This window comes from Pieris brassicae, chromosome 7 (genome assembly GCF_905147105.1).
Source record: "Pieris brassicae chromosome 7, ilPieBrab1.1, whole genome shotgun sequence".
In the NCBI taxonomy this organism is placed as follows: domain Eukaryota; kingdom Metazoa; phylum Arthropoda; class Insecta; order Lepidoptera; family Pieridae; genus Pieris; species Pieris brassicae.
Genome location: NC_059671.1, coordinates 18,772,138 through 18,797,384, shown reverse-complemented (window position 1 = coordinate 18,797,384; position 25,247 = coordinate 18,772,138). Strand labels below are relative to the sequence as shown.

The 25,247-nt window shown below is 32.8% G+C and overlaps 1 protein-coding gene across 1 annotated transcript; it reads left to right on the top strand.

The window, feature by feature from the left end:
- Positions 1 to 1,106: 1,106 nt before the first annotated feature.
- On the top strand, positions 1,107 to 24,591 carry LOC123712273 (ionotropic receptor 40a). The gene is made up of 15 exons (XM_045665282.1): positions 1,107 to 1,204; positions 3,376 to 3,469; positions 3,544 to 3,639; positions 4,414 to 4,547; positions 9,008 to 9,167; positions 11,041 to 11,144; positions 12,439 to 12,532; positions 12,788 to 12,946; positions 13,327 to 13,480; positions 13,988 to 14,220; positions 15,139 to 15,298; positions 17,144 to 17,240; positions 17,765 to 17,915; positions 21,937 to 22,030; positions 24,413 to 24,591. Exons 1-15 carry the CDS (start codon positions 1,107 to 1,109, stop codon positions 24,589 to 24,591), a joined length of 2,007 nt encoding a protein of 668 aa, XP_045521238.1.
- Positions 24,592 to 25,247: the final 656 nt, after the last annotated feature.

Sequence of the window (25,247 nt, the reverse complement as noted above, 5' to 3'; positions counted from 1 at the left end):
TGCTAATAATAATAACAAGATGTATACGTCACTTAACCCTTTTGCAGGAATATATAACATGGTAAAGCTTTTAAGCCATCGGTCATGGCGGGTATTTCGATGAAAAGTAGCCACTTAACGTCAACTGCCAATCCATGTTAAGAAACGTCATATACTGTCAAAGATTATTCAAATTATGAATGTTTTTCTTCTTAGACCAAGAAGGTTTTAAATAATTTCTATGTTCTGTGTCGTAAAATTAGATTTATGTTATGTCTGCTATTTTAACATTATATAGGAACGTTGCTAATCCTACGTTTAATTATATTATAAATGCAAGTGTGAATCGTATGTTATGAAATTCTGTTTAGCGCTGTCAGCGGCTTTTTGTTGAATTAGATAGAAAAATATAAAACTATGAAATTACATCACGCTAGTGGAGAGCCTGTCAAATGAGTTATTTTTTTTAGTTAAGTTTTTATTCAATATATTTTCAAATATAAAAAAATCTAATTTCAAGATAATTGACAACAACCTATTTCTTCACATTAAACATTACTTACTTAGGTCCATATTCTAATTAATATCTCAAGGTACAATCTCGTCTTGAACCCTGTGAAATACGTCAAACTCCATACAGAGATAATGGTTTGACAGCTCTTGAAACTAGATTTAGGTCTGATTGAGGTTCTATAGTTAAGGTAAAATGTTTCATTTTACGATACAGATAATTTGAAAAAAATCGCGTTTTGACGGCATTGAAATTGGTGTTTTTTTCTGTGATCTCTTTTGTGTTTCCTGACAATTGACTACGTGTTGGGGCATAATAAACTGGTTGTTTATGGTATTACCAAAATCTGAATTGTTGGCTCGTTTTTATTAAATTAATATTTAAGAGGTTTAAAAAATAAAATTTTATAGTAAAAATATCACAAAAAATTTATAGAGGGTCCAGTCTACGACTAAGGCGTATCTATTATTTTTTAATCTTTATACCACTGTATTCGGTAACATTAATCGGGATTTATTACTGATTTCTGAACATGATAACACGGAAATGTATTTTATTTTTGTATCTAAGTACAGTTCAATGTTTCTCCATCGGAAACGAATTTAGAGTCGGTGAGATGCTCCCCAAAGACTTCTCTCGAGCTATAGTGGATTTAGCTGCCGGATTACCGACCAGAGCCATAACTATTGTAAGAGGGAATTCAACCAATATCAGGTAATGCATTGGGTTAGACCTGGTATGAAATATTTACTAAAGTTACCGCCATTTTATTTATGAGAGCAACGCTAGACAAACGTCTTTTAAATTTAGAATAAAATGGTTCTGCCATTCAAATTTATAAAAAAATTAGACTTCTACGTACTAACCAAAGACAATAATAGTTGTAGACTAAAAACATACATATACGTAGCTAACACAACCAAATTAAGAAATATCATATGTAATTTCAAGTGCTTTGTACCTCTTTTATAATGGTGGTTATAACTAAAAAGTTACATTTCAAATAAATAAAACGGACTGTAATGATAAGCATTTAAATAAGATCGAAAAGATAAAGTCAATGTTTAATTTAACACAGATATTAATTTTGGGAATATATAAATTTTAGTTGATGAATAATTTTGTTGGGATATTTACGAATAAACATTTACAGAAGACAATATTAAAACATATTAATTTATAGTAGAAGACCGTCAGAAATAAAATATATTTAATTTTTAAACACTTAATTTTTATATACATTTCTATATGTATGTCATGTCAATTTAAAAAAATCGCTTAGTTATAAATTTAATAATTAAGAACATAGTTCATATTTTCTTTATGTTAACGTTGTTTTTTATTTCATTACGATACATAGAGTCACCAAAGAAGTTTCATCAATTATTTTTAATTTATGGAACGCTTCGGTGCTTAACATAAAATGACTTATCTGTGGTAACACATGCGTGGTGACGTGTGGAGGTTTGGCGCCATTCTTGTTTTTTGCACAGAACAACAGAATACTTTTTTTCTTATTTTTAGTTTTAACTTGTACTGTTTCATGAGAGTTAATAAATTATATTATGGTGTGACAAACAAACAAAAGTTGAATTACAAGTTTTATGAAAGTATTCATATACCTTTTAACGTTCAAAAGTTTATTTCAGTGCATTGTGTAATCCAGTTTGTGAACTAAAAATCAAACGAATTTTTACTAAGCGGATAACAACCTTATAAATGTTGAATAATAAAATAGGATTATAATTTTTCAGCTATTACTTACAATGGGAACTAACAGAATAGTCTAGAAGGATCAAATAATATTAATTAGAGAGTTATTATTATTTGATGATTCTTTTAAAATATTCTGATACGCAGTATTTTTAAACGTCAATTTCACCCAATGTGTTTTGTATAATGAATCTTAGTGTCGCATTTAAATATTCATATTCTTTCCAGAATCAAATTTAATGATGATTTTGAACACATTGTATGTATTTAATTGGATTTTTCTCTTTCTTGTAGTATATATATAACTTTATAAGTTTTGCTTATTTATGAGTTGATGATTATTGTTGTTGTATTCGAGACATGGGTTGCAGAGCCATTGGAGTGATTGATTTTTGTATTTAATTATTAATGTTTTATTCACATTTCTTCATAATTATTTCAAAATCACGTAAATTATTACAAAACAAATATTGTTTAATAAAACAACCTCAAGTTGTTGTTGTCTGTGTTACTAGTCTGTTCTACCCCTAGAGTGTTATTTTAAAACCGGAAGGAGAGTATACCCCCACCCGCTGTAACATAAAACAGGCATTTTATTCAATGTATTCAGTGTTTTTGTACGCAAGGCTGGAGGGGCTGCATTTCCCGTAGCGCCGGAGCTGTCCAAAAAACCTATTATCATCTATTGTTAGGTTAGGTTAGATTTATTTAAGTTTTTTTTATATAACTGTTCAAGTGGTTGGGGCTGATAACCCTAGCCCTTATTATTCACTCGCAACCCCCAACTCGACCGACGTATTTCTAAATCGTGACCAAAACATGACTTAAAAACGGATTGTGACTTATGATACGATCTTACGTTACATAACCTATAAATCGTAGACAAAGGGTCATTCAGAGTCGAGTGTTACCTTATCTCAAAACGTATTTAATTTTTACAATATTTTTTTATCATTAGAAGGTTTAAAAACGCCATTGATCTTGGACCTGCTGCCTTGACCGGACCTTTCTGACACACGCCATCGACCAACACCGGTTTCCTCGCGATGTGATTTTCACCGTATGACTGTTTACAGTGTGCGCACGTAGGCGGAAGGGTCCATTGGCCAAGAAGGTTTTACATGGAAAAAAACATTGCGATGCCAACTAACCGTTGATATGCTTTTTTTCAGTACAGAAGTTATAGATAACCTAATATATGCGTTAAGTAAAAACAATATTGGAGTTGTTTATATGGACTTCAGAGCAAATAACAGCAAAAGCACCGTAAGATTATATTTATGATAGTTATCGAAGCTTTCAAATTAATGTGTCAACAAAAGAATTCAATATTTTTACAGTATTATGAACATCAAAGGAAAGGTCTAGACACATCTGAAGAACGAACAAGTTTCGTACTTTGTGAGGCTTACGAATGCGAAAATATTATTTCTGAGGTATTTACTTTATAGCGAGAAATTAGTATTTAAATATATAACATGTAAAATTTAAATATTCATATTCACATATTAAAATTATTAATTACATTTATTAATTCGGCTAAAGGCTAAAATTATATAAAATTAGTAAAATGAAGATAGTTTTGACCAACGAAATAGCGATTCCAATATTTAACAATTGAAATAATAAATCCGGATATATTTATGTTTTATTATTATCATTTTATATATTTTTATCATTCCCATTGAACAAAACAATTTGAAGACCTTAGCAAATCAGTAGAATTTTCCAAGTGACATCTGCAAAAACCAACCTAGGTTCTGGCACCTCTTGTTCGAATACTTCACGAATAGAAAAGAATAAACTCTACTTATCCAGGGCTTTATATATTCAGTAGTGTGTTGATCAATGTTTCAAAAAGCCTTGTAAATGCCTATATGATCCACAATTTTAGTAGTAAAATCTAATGGTAGTGTAATATTATTTTTAATTTTGTTTATCATATTTGTCAAGTATTTGAGAAAATATAGCTTATAACATATACTGTAGATATAGCATTATTTATACGTATGGTGTGGTGAACTTTAATTAATAAACAAATGTTTAAGATACTCCCCATTTTAAACTGTAGTTAAAATACAGCCATACAATGTTAAACTCAAAAAGTTCTTAAAATAAAACCGTCCGTGTCCGTGTAAAACTGTAATTACTATAAATCGAGGTACACCTTTTTTATATTTTAAAGTTCTAAGATAAAAGTTTGTTGCCAGTTAACAGATATAAATTTCATCCACCGTTCGACGCTATATATTTTCTACTGGGAACACGGGGCAGTTAGTAGAAAGTTTTGCGACAGTATCCAAGAAGCCATGAGAGTGGTCGTTGTTACTCGGAGGAAACGTGTGTAAGTATTTTCTTGTATTTTATTACTTTCAGACCGTTTAAGCCACGATAAATGTAGCAAGCACAAATAATAAGTCAATAATAATGAGTGTTACAGCCCTTTATTAACATAGGGCTCCTTAAGTAATATTGTTTCGTAGCAAGTGTGTGTCAGCCTACTGTGTCTGACAAATGTCGTCCATTTTTTTTGTAACGCAAATGTACACGTAAATGTAGAAACACAATAAAACCACACTAAGTATATAATACTACTTCGACATTATTTAATTTCAAAATAATATTTTTAAAAGTGTTGGCTTCTCCTCAAGTCAAGTTTTTATGTCTCAGGCATGCTGAAGAAGAGGTAGTAGGTGTAGGTCTCTCACCACTGCTCTTTTCTTTCAAAATAATAAATGTCAATTAAGTTACTGACAAAAGTTATTGCTTCACGTTTTTACTTCTTGCAAAAGTATCAAGAAAGTAATTAAAAAGTCAAACATCACCTTTAATCATACGAATTTGAGTCTAATTGCCATCGGATTAAAAATAACTTTTAACTGCCTCGCCTATTTTATTATTAATTTAAATCCTAAAATAATTATATAGTACAAACAAAACAAAAGCAACACACACAACTCTCCGAAGTATCTCTCAGTTTACAAAGGGTAAATGTACCAATTTGGGATCTAGCAATACACCATAAACATCGTTACCTAATTCTGTATAAAAGCCAAATAAACAATGACTTATCAAACCCAAAATACCTCCTCCCTCTCTAACATGTTATTTTGCCATAAGAGTAAAGGAGATACAAATTAAACGCTAACGAGTAAACGGCCTATAAATCAATAGTATAAACCACGTCGTAAATCAACGCAGCCGATACACTAAATTATAATGAATATGTGATTACCATTAAATCAACGACTATTATAATAATTTTATCTGTTATTAATTGTAGAGTTCGCCTATTGGTGTATACCTCACGACTCAAGTTAGTTTTGGTGGCGGTTGTTAGACGATTATTCAAATAAATGAAACACTTTGTTCAAAGCTGTCCGTCTTTAAGGGTTCTAAACCCTACAAGATCTTATAACTCACATAAGATTACTATAACTACATGTATGGGTTCTTAAAACTAAGTGACACAACATATAACAAATATAAGTAATGTCGACCTATTGTTAAATTCTTGGCACCGGGAATGTATATTATAATTTTTGGATATTTGAAAATCTAAAGAGTCTTACTACGAAAACTAACATTTTAGAATTTATACACATTTAAATTATATACTTAAATATATATGTAACTTAAATAAAGTTAGGTTACATAACTGGACACATATGGTGAACGAAAATTCGGACAAACCTTCAAAACAAACTGCGTCCTTCCGTTCTTAATCTTAGATCTGAAAGTAACAGAAATATCAAAGAAAACTTAGTGCTTAAAGCCTGCAGAGTTCATACTGGGATTCGACTCGCTGGACTGCTAAATTACCATTTCTATCATGTTAACTCTGTTATATCATTATAGAGCATCTTGAAAAGAAAAAAAATTAAGCTATGCAGTTTTTGGGTATATATCATATATATTACATTAATATAATTATTATTTAAAGAAAACAATTTTTTAACCGGATTAAAGCTATTTGTATTTTTTACATAATTTTAAAATTTTCCGACGTTTCGCGTGCTTTACAGCGTGCGTGGTCACGGTGACTACGCGAGCAAATAATATTATTTCGACTAACAGGCTCTAGTGAGAATTAAAGGTTTCCTTTTGATTCATTATCTCTTCATGACAATGAAAATTTGCAAGATTATCAACATTCTGATTGCTTAAATCAATCTATTTTATTATCCTAAATCAAAAAGTTTCATTATTTATTCAATAACTTTAACTAAATTTGTGATGTGGTATAATTTTTCAACAATTGACACATCCCTCGAAAAACAATTGATTCCCAAGTACTGTAAACTTAAGCGGCTCATTTTTAAGTAATGTATACTGGTATTGATAGAAATACATAATTTCAGTTTCATAAATTTTGATGAGGGTAGTCTAAAATATTTCAACTCGGCCGATAGTCACATTTTTTGATTGACTTGCTGCTTGTTTCACTCGAATTGTGTTGGTCGTGTTTCTTTTATTACCTTTTTTCCAATTATATTTGATAGTTGTGCCCTCAATTTAATAATTTTGTAGTGAAGAACAAAACATTGTTCGCTTTGTGACTATTGTAAGGCAAGTTATCAGTAGGTAATTAGTCTAACATCTCTTATTTCTCCCAAACTAATATAATTCTCCATATCCTTACGACTGACAATTGTGTGGATTTCTTCTTGTTAGAGATAAACGAGGACTTATTACATTAATATAAAATTGTGTATCGACGGCGACTGAACCGTTATTTGTGGTAAAGGTATTTTAGTTGTATGTTTTCCCGAGTACTGCCTCACTCTCTGCCTGGTCGACCTACCTCCACGTCGGTCTGCCTCTGAGGCTGAGTGACCGACTAAAAAATAAAGCACTCGTCTTCAAAGCGACATCTCTTCTCGTTACGAAGATAGCATTTACATTAAATTATATATATTGCATTGCATCCTAGCTCATTAACTAATTACGCCTTAATGAGGGTCAAAATATCGTAGTCAAAACAACCCCATTTACTAATGAGTGACTCTTTCACACCTCTCATTAACTAAAAATTGTCACCCACGTTGCCAATCATCGTGACGTATAAAATAGAAGATGTCGGTTATAGTATATATCACTAATCATAGAAACTATCACTTTATTAACATATCAATTTACGTACATTGTTATACAAATCCACGCGAGTCATGACATTTCTTGTTAAGTCATATGTAAAATATCTAAGAAAATGTTCTAATCCAACGTCGTTGTACTAATAGTACAAATAAACTACGCAATACTCGCCACAAAGCGAAGAAAAATTGTTTTTAATATAACGCCACACGAAACAATTTCTTGTTAAAAAGCTTGCTATTGCTCCGATAGTTTTGCGTCCAAAGTTCAATTCTATGAAGACTCTAGGCAAGAGATGTCGCATCAGGGATGAGTGCTAATGACTTAGTGTGGTTTGTTTATGTCGGACACATAATACATAGTTTCAAAATAATATAGAACACTAAGGCAATAACTAGTAACTTAAGTCAACATAATATTACTTATTAGCCATAATTATTGTATAGACTGTAATTTAATGTCATGTAAAGTCGCACTTTCTTCTGTGAACTTTATTGTATGTAAAAATAACAAAAAGTTGGTGCCTCAGCCGAAAACATACTATTAATATTATTAGTGTTTTAATTTTTATTACTTTATTTCGCTAGCCTTAGTAAAAGTAACTTAATAAAGAAATTGCTTTGTGCAATTTGTGTCAATGTTAATATGCCCACAAAAGGAATTAAAACAATAAGTTACAGTTCCTTTAACAAAATCTTAGTAAAAATGTTTCTTCACAAGCAACACGCTTCGACTGATTGCCGTTCGTTCCGACGTTATTTCTAAAAATTACATTTTTCTCAGAACCCAATACAAAGCTTCGGACAATCACGTATTTTGTAATTCAATTGAACGAAACACCGATTGGGAATTGGCTGGAGTATTTTTTGAGTACCAGCGTCCACCTTTATCACAATATTTACTTATAATAATTATTATTTTTTCAAGAATATAGTAAAGTAAAATCTGATTTTCTTCATATTCCGCCTCACACATTGGCGTGCAAATGTATTCTATATAATTTGGTACATTTTGAGTTATTATTATTACAACATCATCACTTTATTAAACTACGTTATTACAAAAATAGATTTGCTTTTTATTACTTTAAATTATGATTGTATTAAGTTTATTAATATTAAAATAAATAATAATATTCATGCTATGTAGTTTATTTTTCTGTTTTTATCATAATGGTACTTCATAATACTGAATATGAGAAAAATTGAAGAAATTAATATGAAAAAAAAACACGTAATTTGCAACTGCCCATTGAAGTATTTCCTAACTCGAATTGGTTCAAATTCAAGCTTCAAGAAAACACCGTACACACTTTTAAAAGACAGCTTAAAGCTCACGAGCCTTCTGACAGTGCGAAGTAGTGTCAATGGGTGGCTGTATCACTTAACATCAGACGAGGCTCCTGGCTGTTTCTCCCCTGCTTTGTAAAAAGCAATTTTCTGATTCAATAGTCAATTTATAACACAGTACAGTACATAACACTGTACAGTCTATAAAGGGCTTTCAATTAACATAAACATCGTAAAGTCGACGGCGTTCGTCAGGCACAGAAGGCTGATCACCTACTTGCCTATTCCATTAACAAATAATCATAAAACAGATACAAAAATCTAAGGCCCAGACGTAAAAAGATTGTAGCGCCATTTATTATTATTACATAGTTCTAATTAATACAAATTTTTGATAATTCACATTTACTTGCTATTTCAGCTACCGAATTTACTATAACCAAGCCACATCAGATCGCCTTAATCACTTATCTCTAGTGAATTGGTGGTCAGGTCGTTTATACAAGAATCCAGTGTTGCCAGCTGCCGATAAAGTGTACAAGAACTTTCACGGACGAGTTTTTAATGTACCTGTGTTACACGTGAGTTTTGTCCTGTGATCATGAATTTCGTAATAATAACATTTCTGAAAGCCTCGCTGTTAACATCATTATTGTATTTATTTTTAAAAAAGGGTTCACGTTCAAATCGCTTATGTGTCTGTGTCTTGTGTAATGTAAAATTTTATTTATTTATTATTTTATATATACATCTTAATATATATAAATCTCCTGTCACGATGTTTGTCCGCGATGGACTCCTAAACTACTTAACCGATTTTAAATTAAATTGGCACACCGTGAGCAGTCTGGTCCATCTTAAGAGATAGGATAGCTTCGATCTTTAATTATAATCGTAATTTTATTTTATTGCTAATTATTTGTCTATAATTAATTGACAGTCACAATTATCTGTTAACTCCAAAAGATTCTAACAGATGTCGAAACTTTTTAACTGGATTGAGTAAGTAATCAATAGATGGCACTGCTAAGGTAAACCGACAAAAATGTCATATAAGCTACAATTCAATATCATGATTGCCACGTGTTAGTGAGGCTAAGTATAAATTAAATTTATTTTGTAATAAACGAAATACCGTGAAATTCAATTATTTCTACTTTTTTTAATTTTTGGTGTTAGCATAGCCACTTGTTACTTAGACCGAAGTGTAAATCAAATTCAAATTATAGTGACGATAATACAGTGACAGCCCCTGCTGCTAATATATTATATATATATATAATTCTACTGTAAGTATGTATGTCACTGAACTCCTCTTAAACGGCTGGACCGATTTAAATAAATTTTGTTTGTGTGGGTTTGGGTGACGCCCGGCAGATGTTGGTATCTAGGTTATTTATCTATACAGCAAATAAACAGCTGGTTTACAAACTCCTTACCTGCTGGGCAGATTTTGATGAATGATGATTTTTATGTGTTTAAACACAAAAAAAATCACAACTCCACTTGAGTGGAGTTGAGAATGATTAGATAGTTTTCTTGTATGTAAGACGGTTGTACGTCCGACGTCTGTCGGATCCTTTAGTATTATATAATAAAGCAGCTAAATATCACTATATCAATGCTTAAAAGTATATAACCAAAGTCTATGCATTATAAAACCTCAACTCTATATTTATTAATCCTCTACTGCTTCATTTAAGAATAGGTTAAAACAACTATTCGAGTAGTAAACCTTGTATCTTTCTTCTTATTTTGGCTACTAGTATATCTGTCGTTCTACCGATTTATAAACTTTGTATTGTCTACTTAAATATTTTGTATTTTATTGTCTACTTAAATATTTTGTTCTGCTGTCATGTCATGTTTTGTTTTGCTTTATATCTTATTTTTTTATCAGTGAAACTTTTTGTGGATATATCTAATGCTTTAATTTTATGTTTATATTTATTTTCTGACTTACACTTTTAGAGATGTATCTGTTTGTTTCCCAATGAATAAATAAATAAATAAAAATAATCAATGCCTATTTAAAGCAATAAACATTGAAAAAACTCTGAATATTTTCATGTAATGCCGTATATGCCGGCATGTGTATGCCGATAAAACTTATCACGATTCTTCTGAAATGACGCAAGTGTTTATCTGTACTGATATTATAAGGAGGTAAAATTACTGAACCGATTTTTAATTACTAATAGAAAACCACGTTGTTTGTGAATGTCATATATAAACTTCAAAAAGACTTGTGGTAGTCGGATTAGCAAAGTAAGTATGATTTCTAGTAAAAACTTGTGGAGCTTAATAATGCCTACAAAAGTCAGCGATCGTATATGCGATAGCGAAGCGTTTTTATGTATGTATGAATTTACATGTGTCTCACTTTTATATTTAAGTCACCAATAGAATTATAGGGTGTTGGTCACTGGAATTATTATACTTACTTGTCGGCAGGCTCCTCCGTGGCACTTTGTTAATTACAAAAATTCTTCAGTTAACGTAACGGGCGGGAGAGATGACAAGCTACTTGCACTACTGGCTGGAAAATTAAATTTCAAGTAAATATATACGTCGTCTTAGATATAGTAACACGACTCAATCATGCTCATAATAATAAGTAATTTAATATTAATTGAGTAGATTACAAGGTTATTATTTAGGCAGGCAACGCACATGCGAGCTTGGCAATGGCCATGATGACTGTCCATGGGCGGCGGTATTACTTAACATCAGGTGAGCCTCCAGCCCGTTTGCCTCCTATTACATAAAAAACAAGGTAAGGTAAAAGCAGCCCATAATTTTAGATTGAATATGGTGAATATCTTTATATACTTTATTAAAAAATATACATACATAGAGCAATTATCTGCAAGAGACAGCCACATGAGTTGATATAACTGTTTGATGTTACAATTTAAATAATTATTTAACTTAATGTTGTGCGATGGGTCTATTAAAATCTTGCAATATTATGTAGATAATTTAATAAACAATAATAACGATAAATAAAAATTCATGTTTGTAGTCGTCAAAGAAGTCGCTTAAAACAAATAAACTTATTTTAATAATTTAACAACAAATCTAATTAATTATAATTTATATTGGACACACGAGTAGTTATAGAGTTAAGGTTTTAGGTTGTTGGACTCAGTTTCCGCACTTAGACTAATAATTAGTCCTTTGCGTAAATTCCTGGCTAATTTAGCTAGCTCCTTCACAGAAGTCTCACTTCATAGGCTTCCCGGAGTGACCTCAATGCTCCGAGGTTTTCTGCACGTTGTTTAGCCACAACCTCGTATTCCAGGACTACGTAGGTGACTGTTCCTCTGCGCTAAAACAGCCTCTGCACATGGGGCTGTCTGGCGCGCCTATGCCAAAATATGTTTATTAAGGAGATTATCAGCCAGTCTGCTTTTTGTAGCCCAAATGAAGACTTTCAATTATCATACCTCGACATAGATTTTTATAACTATAAAAAAATCATCAATAATTTTATTTAGAAAGAAAACATTTTTTTAACCGCATTAAAGCTATTTGTATTATTATAAACTTATAATTATTTACATAATTTTTAATTTCATTTTTCCAACGTTTCACGTGCTTTACAGCGTGTGTGGTCACGGTTACATAAGACAAAAGGTGGTGAATGTCAAAAGTATCACAGCTGTGATAATTATTTATGTATTATAAGTTTATAATAATACAAATATCTTTAATCCGGTTAAAAAATTGTTTTCTTTCTATGTGTAAAAGCTATGTTAACCAAAGACACCAATAATTTTATAGTTAAGACTATTTTAAAGGGAAATTATTTAGTGTGATTCGGTGTGTTTTTTACATATTTACTTTCAGATACAAATATTACGATCCACCAGTGCGAAGTCAGGGCTCAATGATATCAGGTAACGGCACATTCAAAGGAGTTCTGGGACTCATATGGAAACGGGTAAGAATTCTTGTAACATTGGGAATTTTTGTAGTACGTCAGAAAAATGCGCATGACATTAAAAACGAATACAAAATTGGATTAACGAAATACGATTTTTAAGTTAAATTATTTATTTTTCTATTTTAATTGAATGTTAATTAAAATACCAAAGTTATGCTTGATATTTATTTCCAAAATGTTTAAAATCTACATGTCTAGCCATACGAAGATGGGACGAATGGTTTTTAAAATATACAATAAAATATGTTTCAGCAAGCTGATTTTTTCCTTGGAGATGTAACGATTACATGGGAAAGGCTTCAAGCGGTGGAGTTCTCTTTCCTAACCCTAGCGGACTCAGCAGCCTTCCTCACTCACGCTCCAGACAAGCTTAGCGAAACTCTTGTGATCATTAGACCTTTTCAATGGCAGGTAAATACAAATTCCAGTAGTCTCCCTCGCAACATATGTTATTCTATTGTAATACAGTGTGTAGAATTAATAAAAAACTGTGAAATATTATTGTATATCATACAAACAAAATGTATGTATGAAGATCCAAAAATATATAAAAGGTTACAAAAATAGAACATATCTTAGGACTACATGAACTAAGTGTTTTAAGGTAGTTTTTGCCGGCACTACTATGTGGAAGTATTTTCGAATCAATTCGACTTCAAGAAAAGAACGTACCAAATCTTAAAAGGCCGGCAACGCACTCGCCAGCCCTCTGGCATAGGGAATCCATGGGCATTCTGCCCGTTTGTTTACGCAATAAAAAATAGAGTACATCCATACAATCGCGTCAATAGGTATGGCCCCTGGTATGCGCTACCTTGCTTGCAATTGGCCCAGCTCTATGGTTTGTCATAGCAGCGCCGATATACTGGCAGCGGCGTCAACGAAACATGCTGCAACTATTGGACGAATGTTGTTGGTTCACGACTACGCTGTTCCTACGACAAAGTTCGTTTTATTCTCTAGATAAATATTTTTTACACGAATTTTTTGCTTTGAAACTCTACCTTTGATACACGTGTGCTTTTTAGTCACTCCATTATTGGTTGATTGAATTTTGTTTGTAGCTCGTGTTTTTGTTAACTGGCATATTGAATTATATAGCCTTTATTATAGTGTATTGCCAAATTTAGCAGTGCAAGTACTTAATGTCGTAGGCTCGAACCCCGGCTATGCACTAATGTACATTTCTGTCTGTGCGCACACTCGCACGGTAAGTGAAACGTCGTTCCCAGTAACTCAAATTCCTTAGACTTAAAAAAAAATCTCAATAACACTTACATGGCTTTATTTTTGTTATTAAATGATAATTGTATTTTTTTTTAATAAAAACTTACCGTCGTTAAAGTTAAAGAGCAAGACCGATCCTCGTATGTCTTTTTTTGTTTTTTGACATACACAGATCGCGAAATCACAGTGATAATTTTAAAACATTATTTTGTTCAAACAAATCAGCCTCCAACAAAGAGCCCTCCCGGTCAAACAAGGCTCGATTGGTTTCCATAATAATATCCCTCGGTGCCACTTACGTCATCGGAGATATGTACTCCGCAAACTTAACTAGTCTAATGGCCAAACCGGCCAAGGAGCAACCCATAGGCACTTTGGAGGGACTCGAAGAGGCTATGAGGGAGCGGGGATATGAATTAGTCGTGGAAAAACATAGTTCTACGCTGACAATATTAGAGGTATATTCTCTCTCTATAACATATTATATATATATTTGTGGGTTCTCATATAATCTAGCTAAAAATAATAATCTCATTTGACTAGATTTTATTTGCGTTTCGAAAAAAAATTTTTTTCTAAACATTTCAGACTGTCATACTTCAATAGTTAATGTTTAAATATATATAATAGTATCATTATTAAAATAAATTGACTTGCTACCATTAGTATCTGATCACCGAAGTAGGTGTTGTAGAATTGACACACCGAATGTCAAAGACAAAGTCAAATCTTTATCGCATTCCTTATCATACGTTACAGGTGAAATATTAGTTATCGATGGTCCTTATTGTAACTGTACCGACAGCAATGTTGTGAGAAGGCATACTTTAATATACGTAATTCTTATACCTTTTTAATCTTATAAGTATATACATTATTTATTTATTATATTTTATTACTTCACGTTGCGACAAAAGAATATTTACTTAACATTATTAATAAATTTAACTTATGGAAACAAATTAATATCTATAAGTCAAATACTTTGAAGCCATGTAATAACATTTTTTATATAATAATACATGTTCCTTACATTTTCTTTAACGAACAGTTCAAAACGACGGGTTTCTGAACATTAAATAATGGAAGAAATTATGTATTAGAAACTTAACTTAGTAATTAATAGAAATAGCGAGGTGTGGCGGAGGTTGTCTCTCAGGTCTTCTCTGAGAGATACGACCTTCAAATATAAAAAAGAGAATTCTAACTCTGTTAAAGGTCTCTAAACTTATGAGAGATGTTAAGGGGCTGCGATAGCTGCCTTTTTTGGCTGTTCCTTATACCCGTTAGCCTCATTGTTTATAAAAGAAGAAAGTTAATATGTTGATGTATTATAATAGAATGTCATTTTAATTTTATTTTATTTTATTTCATAGAACGGAACAGGCGTATATGGCTCGTTGGCTCGCCTGATGAAGCGTCAGTGCATTCAGCGCGTGCGCAGTGTAGAAGTAGGTGTTCGTATGATGTTATCCAGACGCCGCGTTGCTGTACTAGGAGGGCGCGAAACATTGTACTATGATTCCGAACGATTTGGTACGTAGACACGATTCAACATAAATTATTTTGCGTATTATTTAGCGTGTGCGCAAAACAAGTCCACTTTCTCTTTCATTACTCTCATACCACGATAGCGCGGTATACGATATGGGCGCAGTGTCACAAGAGCAGACGCAGGACTTCCAACGTTAGATATCTCATAATAGTGTTTCTTAAACAAATGGAAATTACGTATTTTTTACATTTTGTCGTTAGCCAGGAATTGGCATCTCATTTGCAGTCGAACAACCACTTCACCATCTAACACTTAGTATTGTCTTTTGTTAACATAGCTTTTACACATTAAGAAAACACTTTTTAAACGGATTGAAGCTATGTATTATTATTATAAACTTATAATTATTTACATAGCTTCTAAATTTGGGCTTTTAAATTCTTTTGTTTCTAAAAAAGTACTTGAGAAAGAAAAAGGATTTTTCCCAAGATTGGTACGCGAAGCCATTGAAATAAAAAAAACACCCTAATCTATAGAGAAGACGGCCTTAAATTATCAAACACCTGGGATCCAGTAATATCCAAATTAAAACCCCAAGACAAACAATCCGCGAAAATAGAGGACACCGTGAGTCATTTCTGCAAAACCCGTCATCCTTTAGTCGATACCAACTCCTGGGAAATAAATACAGATAACACAACTTTCTCTGCAGCTGTGATACTTTTGACATTCATTTACGTTACCTATTGTCTTCAGTCACCGTGACCACGCACGCTGTAAAGCACGCAAAACGTCAGAAAATTTTTAATTTAAAATTATATAAATTATTATAAGTTTTTTAATAATAATACATAGCTTCAATCCGTTTAAAGAGTGTTTTCTTAATATCTAACACTTTACAAACGTGTCATAAGCTACTTGGGCCAATTGCTAGGAGAGAACCAAATAGTCTAGACAAGTTGGTATTGGTAGGGAGGAGTGACGGCAGGAGAATCGGGGTGGATCGCCAAACGTTGGTCTGACCATATAAAAACAATTATGGGTCTCAACATTCCTAATGCACTCAAAGAAGCTGAGGATAAAATTGTGTGACATTTTCAAGACAGGCATCAGAATACCACTAAAGGAAATTGACAAAATATGTAGGACCTATAAATCTTGCGCAATAAGAATGATTTTGAACTGAGTGCTTTGATAAATAAATTTTCGTTGGTGGAATGTATAACAAGTTACCAACGTAACTGTGTTTGTATTTGTGTGTTGTTTGTTTGTGTTTGTCTTTTCGTAGATACGTGCTTAGGAGAACGCTCGGCAAAATAATTATTATGAGCACACATCATTTGCCAATATCGACTTATCGGAAGTAGAAACCGTTAAAACTGTTATCATCGTATTATAATATTTATTTCAGATCATTAATCCACATTTTGTTGGAAAATATATGATCTTAGCTACTATTTTGTATTAGTTAGAAAACAATAGGACCCGATTATATATAGGGGACGCTTCTGGTGTTATGTGACACCCAATACCAGAGGGCTTTGCGTTGCCAGAAGTTTCAGAATTGGTACACTCATATCTAGAAGTAACCTCAGTTGAATTGGTTCGGAAATACTGAAGTGGGCAGCTGGCTCCACACTGGTGGTGTTGCGTGACCGTCGGATGTCGAGGTGATACGGATTTGCGTGTTCAACCTAAATATCCGATAACTCTCAAACTCAAAATAACTTTAATCATATAGGTGAACAAGTACATTTATGATCTTCAAAAAGAAGTTAAATTAATTGTAAATTTACATTTACTACCATTACATTTATTTTTTTATAGAAAATACAATAACTATTTATGTTCATAATAGCCTAAGCGTAGTGTATATTTTGCTTCAGGCTCCCACAATTTCCACTTGAGTGAAAAACTTTATACACGATACTCGGCAATCGCTCTACAAATCGGCTGTCCCTATTTGGAAACATTCAACAGTATGTAAGGATAAGCTTATTTATTATTTATTCTGACAGCACATATATCAATATATATAAAAGGAAAGATTTTAAAATAAATAAAGTCTCATGCTGAACTCCTAAAATATTTTAAAATTATAACTAACCAGTAATTAATAAATAATTGGACAAATTATATGTTTTATGAGGTTCATCTGAGAGTGATAAGTCATAAGTGATACCGCCCGCATATGCACACTCAATGCCAAAGTGCTCGCGAGTGCGTTGCCGGCTTTTTAAAAGTTGTTACTGTTCTTGAACTTAATTAATTTTTTAGCTGGACATGTATAATACACATTTCCCGAAATGCGTGTTTTATGACTAAGAAACGAATTAACTGATATTGATGGAAATTGTACTGTTTGTAAGAAGGAATATACGTGATTTAAATCTTGAGGATGAACTGGATCTAGATTTCCAGAAATTATTCTAATCTCGGAATATTCATCATTTATAATTTTTTATTTGAGATTTTTATAATAACTCAATGGCAGTAATATTTTTCAGTGTAATGACGCTCTTTGAAGCAGGTATTCTCACTAAAATGACCACGGATGAGTACAAAAATCTTCCAGAAGCTTCTAGACGCTCGGAGAAAGTAACAGAGAGTGAAAATAGAGAAAATATTGAATCAGGAGAGAGTGGTGCTACGTCACAGGTATGATTATTATATTAATGAATTATAATCGAAGTATATTAAATAAATTTTTCTTTATATTTTATATTTTGAAACTATTCATTCATTGACTTTTATATGTTATACTCCTATAAGTTAGATATATGTTAATTATAAGTAATTGTATATCTTCATATATTTACTGACGAAAGAATCGTTAGTCGGTAGGTGAACTACTCACATCAAAAACCATTTTTGGTAAGAGAAATTTAAAGCCGTGCGTAGTAGTAATATTAGGTCCTTACATATGAAATTGGCGTTTTGTATGTGAGGAACAAAAAGTCGAATATTTTTAAATATAGTATATTTAATTAATCAAAGTATGAACCTTTGTTTTCTATGCACTTTTGCCATCTCATAGGTAGTTCATTGATCCCTTTACTAAAAATACCAGTCGGACGGGAATCAATAAAATCTGTGAAGGCGATTTAGACTGCCCAATTTCGAAAAAAATGGTAATCTGTTGGAGGAAGGTCCGGGGAGTAAAGAGGATGTCTTAGACATTCCAATGGAAGCTCTTCTAATTTGGTAGCCGTCTGTTGTCTAGCGTTGTCGTGAAGTAGCAGTGGTGTGGAGCGATTGACCAGCCTAGGTTGTTTAGCCGCTAGCTTTTCCATCATGGTTTGCAATTGCTGACAATAGACATCAGCTGTAATAGTCTGGCTAGATTTGAGAAAACTGCAATGAACAATACCGGCACTAGTTCACGAAACGCTTACAAGTAACTTTTTGGGGTTAATTTTCGCTTGGGGCAGGATTTGGCTGGCTGGCCAGGATCCAACCATTGCGCTGAGCGCTTCCGATTATCGTAAAGAATCCATTTTTCATCACAGGTAATGATTCGGTTTAAAACACCTTCATTATTGTGCCGGTTCAGTAATGTAACGCAGCAGTCGACGCGTGTTTGCCGGTTTGCTTCAGTCAATTCGTGAGGTATCCGTATAACCGCCACACACATCATTCACCCTTCGAGTCGTTTCCGCAGCACTAGTGCCACGGCGGAACTCGTACTCGTAAATAATGCGATACTTTAAGTTTTCCATTTTGTAAAATGAGTGACGCAAACAGAAAAAAAACATAAGAAAAAAACAAATGAATGTTGGTCATCGAAGCACAAATACATGAGTAAATAGCTGTACAAATTTGAATTTGGAATTCCTTACCAAAGAGGAGAACATCGAAATCTGAAGAATATTTACAAAATGAAAAAAGAAAAATTATTATAGGCACTAACAAATAGTAGAACTATTGTTAGTTCTCTATCAGTCCTTTAACCTATGCAATTCTTTGACCAACGTCATACATTCTAGCCGTGGACCGATACAGTAACAGCGGCCGGTGTCGCATCTTGACCCCCAACAGGCACACTGAGACTAAGGCATTGTAATACGGACGAATTGTTGTTCTTCCCATGTCTCAATTATAATGAACATCGCAATTCTCGGCGTTCTCTGACCTCGTTGTAACATTAACTTCAAGTCTTTGTCATTAATATATTCGAATGAAGGTTTAGGTCTTGGCCTGAGTTTGCATGCTTTTCTTTAAATATTTTGAAGAGATAATCTTTTGGAAGGGTAACCAGCTTCGTTACGTAACGCGTTACGGCGCCACTACCTTCCCTTTCTCTCACGCATACGGCTGCAGTAGGCAGGCTACTCTCTCTAACCCGCAGCGCTATACACATTAGTTTTAGCTATCACTTCTGTCGGGCGTGCCGTTGCACACATTTTGCGCACATTTTGAAGTGAAACTTCTTTAGGCATGTCACGTCACAAAGATGTGCAGCGTTTTTGTCAAAAAAAAGAGTGAGAGCCATTGAGAACGATTCAGAGAGAGTGAGAAAGGGAGATCGAGAGAAAATACGCGCTATTGTTAGATGTATTTGTTTAGTAGTTACATATTAGAACTTTAGATGACAATTACGTCGCATAACCAAATTATTTATATTATCATTAGCTCGGACACAGCGTGTAAACAGTGTGAATAAAAATACATGGAGTGATCTGACTGGTACATGATCATCTATTGGGGCTTTTACTTTAGTTAATTAATTTACAAAGAAGATTCGCTTCTGACATGTGTACTTTGTACGCACGCACTTTTTTTTATTTCATAGATCACAGCCTTCTGTCTGACACATTGATTTGTTTGGCTTGATTCTGATTTCCTCACGACATTTGCCTTCACCGTACGAGCGAGTATTAGATGCGCATATAGAAAGTCAATTGTTGCACGGCCGGGGATTGACCTACGACCTCACGAATGAGAGTCGCACCTTGAAACCTCAAGGCCAACACCGCTCCTAAAGTACAATTCGCTACAACGTGCCTATAAAGCAAAGTATTTTCTGTCTACAAATGTATGAGAAAACCTTAAAGCATAAGGCTTTAGGCTTTAGGGATATAAAATATTTGTTTTTTAACGATAAAAATACAAATGAATTTTTGTGAAACAAAATTTGACAAGTGCATGAACATTTTCAAATTTTCAGTTGTTTGTATAACGAAGTCTCTTGTCATCGTTTGAAATTAAACAACATTCTTTTCGAGTACACTTTTACAGTAAAAGAATTTTGTGATTAATTAAATAAAAAAATTCAAGGAGCAATGATAGAAATGTTCTAAAGTAATTAAGTTAAAAAGTTCCACTGACATAGATTTTCGAGTGTATCATGAACTAATATTATAACACGGAGTTGCCGATGAGTATAGTATTCAATTTTGGTATAGAAATGCAACAGACGCATTGTATGGTGCTGGAAACAGATACATGATGGGAAATTTACAGCAAATCGCGGGAAATGAAAGCGAATGGAAAAGAGATGAAAATCTTTGCCACTGCATGCGGATGAGGAGCTGGTGATAGAAATATCAAGCAATATGCGGGCAAACTAAATCTACAACAAAATAAATAATCCTGCTCAACATCTGCTCGTTCACCGCCTACAATTAAAAAAACGGTTAAAGAACTAGCTTCTTAACACACCTTACGCAGTGTTGGAGATGATAATGAGACCTAACATTTACACGTTACACACACTCATTCACTCACTCACTCATGCACTCACGAGTGTAACGCGTTACGCAATGAAGATGATGTTTTAAACAGTTTCAAAAAAAAAATATCTTAATAAAAACAGAAAATAAATATTAATTTTGCTATGGAGCTAACTATTAAGTTTGTTATTGAGGAGCTGGGCACCCTAACACAGTTATTTTTACTTAAAAGGGTTCCCAAATCATACACATTCTATTGCTTTTCTATAATGAAATCGCACATTTTTATACCATTATAATAAATTCGACCAATGTTCTATGTTTTGCTTAGTTGACTGATCAAGTTTATTATGCTACCCACATTTTTGTTGCTGTTTTGTTTTTGTAATTTTATGCGTTCTAATTATGAATCTTGGTTTTATATTTTTTTTTCTGAGTAAGCGAGTTATGTATGCCACTCTCATCAGAAATAAATTTATTCTTAGACCGTATAAAAGCTAAAATTATAAATACTATATGATCGGAATAAACGCTTTGAAACATAAGCGACTGTTGTGAAGTCCCTAATTATCTAAAGCACAGATTGGAACTACAAGGTTTGCTGAAATAATTATAGATTTATTCTTAGTTTTTAAAAAAAATCTTTAAACTAATAACCCAAAAACTCAGTATATGTGAAGGCAATTAAAGTAATGCATAATTAATAAAATCATTATAAAAACATTTAGACTGTATTTATTCATAAAAGTATTTCAAAACAATTATTTTAATCTAATTGCTAATTAAAATCCAAAAATGTACTAACAAAAATTATACTACGAAAAATTCAAATGACAAGCCGAACATATCCTGTTCCACAGACTAACAAGCTCAGAATCGATCAATTAAATAAAACGTCAGTAATGACACATAACAGATTAGCAACTTGTTAAAAGAAATATATATAGAGGAAATAGACCTAGATTAAAGAGCAAACTAGTTGTAAATATCTAACTTGGTAATTTCAGACACAAAGTGAATCTACAATTGGCTTAGAACCCGTTTCACTCAGAATGCTACGAGGAGCCTTTTGTCTCCTCGGTGTTGGATATTTATCTGCTGGTAAGTCTACTCTATAGTTTATTTTAAATGTCTTTCAACAATTCTGTGCTAAAAATCACAAAAAAGTTCAGAGTTAAATAATTTTATTTTTATTATATATATATATATATATATATAATATTTATTATATTTTTAAAGATTACGTGTCACCTTGATGTCCGTCGTTCCACAACTGAGCGTTTCTTAACACAGTTTTTGTCGCGTTACTATGTGGAACCAGCTGCCCACTGAAGTATTTCCGAAACAATTCGACTTTGGGTCAAAAAATGAGCGTACTAATTAATAGGCCAACAATGTGAGCGTCCATGGGCAGTGGCATCACTTGACATCAGATGAGCCTCCTACCCATTTGCCTCCTATTACGTAAAAAGGAGGAGTATATTTGTCAAATACATATGTTGACATATGAGATACAAACAGTCCCTTTGCTAACACGTAACAGATAATTAGAGTAAGGTTACGCCTTTTTTTCGATTTCTTACTAAAAGTCCCATTCCGGCTCGCCCACGAATATTGTAAATAAAAATATTACCGATGCAGCCGGGGTGTATTTCGCGACGCCATTCGTTAACTAGTGTAATTAATTAAATGTATCTTGTTTTTATTTTGGAAAAAAAACAGTGAGATAAAAATAAGTCCCTGGACAGTATGGCAGTGTGTCCCTTGGATGTGGATCCCTTTTGATTTGCTCGCCTGTGGTTTTTAATTTTCCTTCCTACTAACAAATAAAATAATAATAATAATTTATAATCTTAATTTAAACTCTCAAAAAGTCAAGCCAATAAATCGCTTCCGAATTGCGAACCAATATTATTTTTATTTGTTATTACCTCACAATAATTTGTGCGTGATTAAGCTAAAGAAGATAAATTAATATAAATGCGGTTAGGCGCCTCCGCATAAATAGTTTTTATTTCATAGACAAGAAGACCTTCTGTCTGACACGTCATAAATTTTTGGTTTTCACATGCCTTGCTGAGCGAACGTTGCATGTATATAGACAAAAAGTTCATTCTTACACGGCCGGGGTTCGAACGAACGACAACGACCATGATCAGGGATGACAGTTGCATTGAAGTCACTAGGACAAAGCTGCTTCTAATGAAGTTGTTAGTTCAATATTAGTTCCTGAATTTCGCAAATATTTTGACGGCGGACCGTAATATTCGGGTTTTTAGAGCATTCCACTTCCATTCCAGAATAATGATCCCTCATTAAGTAGAAATGAAGCATCCGTAACACCGGATATTGGATCGACAATTTTCGCCACCGACCAGAACTAATGAAATTAATAAACAATCTTGAATGTTCATAACTCATCGCTGTATTTGGATTTATATTCAACAAAGAATTAATTTTTTTCTTTACAAGTTTTTAACGTTTATTATATTTTTAAATTCTATAATATAGTACTTATATTTAGATTTAAAGAAGCATAAATTCAGTTTTACACTCTTAAAGTCTGGCATGCCCCACCTAAGCTAACTAATTCTTATTGAAATCCTTATCGATTCGATATCGATTTTTATTCCGGAAAAACAAAAAGTCACTATTGGTTAAAACATAATAAAATTTTCCATACATAGGCTATCGAAACGCTAAAAAAAAATATTTTTATTTAGTAGTTAGGTTTATATCTCGGAAAAGCGAACAAAGCAAAAATATTCTATATGTTGGTATGCAACTACTAAAAAGGTAGGCTAAGTCGAAGTTCGCAGAGCAACTAATTTACCCAATATTATTCAAAATATATTAAAAAAAACTTCCCTAGCTGTGTTGCCAGCATGTATAGTGTATTAGCCTAGTGGCTTCAGGCGTGCTACTCCCATCCCTGGGGTCGTAGGTTCGATCCCCGGCTCTGCACCAATAGACTTTCTATCTATGTGCGCATTTAACATTCGCTTGAACGGTGAAGGAAAACATCGTGAAAACATCTTGCCTTATACCAAAAGTGTCGACGGCGAGCGTCAGGCACAGAAGGGTGGTCACCTACTTGCCTATTAGTTTAACAAATGATCATAAAACAGATACAGAAATCTGAGGCCCAGACCTAAAAAGATTGTAGCGCCATTGATTTATATTATTTTATAATTAAATTTTGACATCATTCACATAACTATGTGTATACCTATCAAATAAACGACTGATTATATATTTTATAGCTTCGTTTAATTTAATAACACAAATAGTAGTATTTACAATATTTTAAACTTACACAGAAACAATAATAAATAAAAAATGGAATGGAAAACTAAAATAAATTTAAAATAATGCTTTAATACCATTTGTTAACCTGATTATTAACTAAGCATTTTTTACTTTCCTATGACCCATTATATGTAGTACTAGATATTACGTAATAAAATAAATATTTCTTTTCAGCGCTGGTTTTATCCATAGAGATCCAAGTATACAAACGTAAATCTACCAAAACCAAGGTTTTAGGAACTAAAAAATGCAGAGCGTTCAGAAGAATAAAAATCCTCTTGAGACGACAAATGAGGAGAATGATCAGGGCCTTTTACAGATTTATCGACAATGCTCTCGCACCAATGGTTTAGTTAATCATTATTTTTAGTGTTTTTACTGCTTTTTTGTTTTTACCAGACAGAAATTGGTTAGATTTAGCTATGGGGAGTGGTGATCAACGCAAGTGTTCTTCAAGAACTCGGTTTCTATATACCTAAGGGATTTTTGTGGGACCAGGAAGGCAGACTGTACAGATAACAGTTAACAACGACGTTGCGCTAACTAAATGCGTGTAGAACGCATCGACATGTATTTTGTTCGCAGAGTGAGTTTGCAGTAGTGATTTTGTGTATTTTATGAAATTTATTGTTTTTTTTCTTAGACATTACCGTATGGATTAGTAAGGATTGTGAATTTTTGTGAATAATAAAATAAAATGTAAAAAAAAAGAATGTTACAATTATAAGGTAACTTTTAACGTTTTTGAATTCATATAAAAAGTTTTTTTTAATAGTGCTTTTACTGAGTTTCTCTAAAACCTTATAACTAATTAGATACAATATATATAATTTAACCTTAACCTTTATAATGATAATAAAAAAAAAATTAAAAGTTTGGTCTCCGTGCGATACTTATTCGTTGAGCCAGGAAAGCACCAGCTCTGGCGTCACCAGTACTATCTACTAGACGCCAACTTTAATTAGCGCCTGCGCACTTGAACCCCACGGCCCAAGAGTCTCTACTCCAA

Bases quoted from the DNA above. Each gene is read 5' to 3' on its own strand.
- LOC123712273 (XM_045665282.1), top strand. From the start codon at position 1,107: ATGCTCCCCAAAGACTTCTCTCGAGCTATAGTGGATTTAGCTGCCGGA. The intron at 3,470-3,543 runs GTAAGATTATAT...ATATTTTTACAG, and splicing joins CAAATAACAGCAAAAGCACC to TATTATGAACATCAAAGGAA. The intron at 17,241-17,764 runs GTAAGGATAAGC...AATATTTTTCAG, and splicing joins TTGGAAACATTCAACAGTAT to TGTAATGACGCTCTTTGAAG.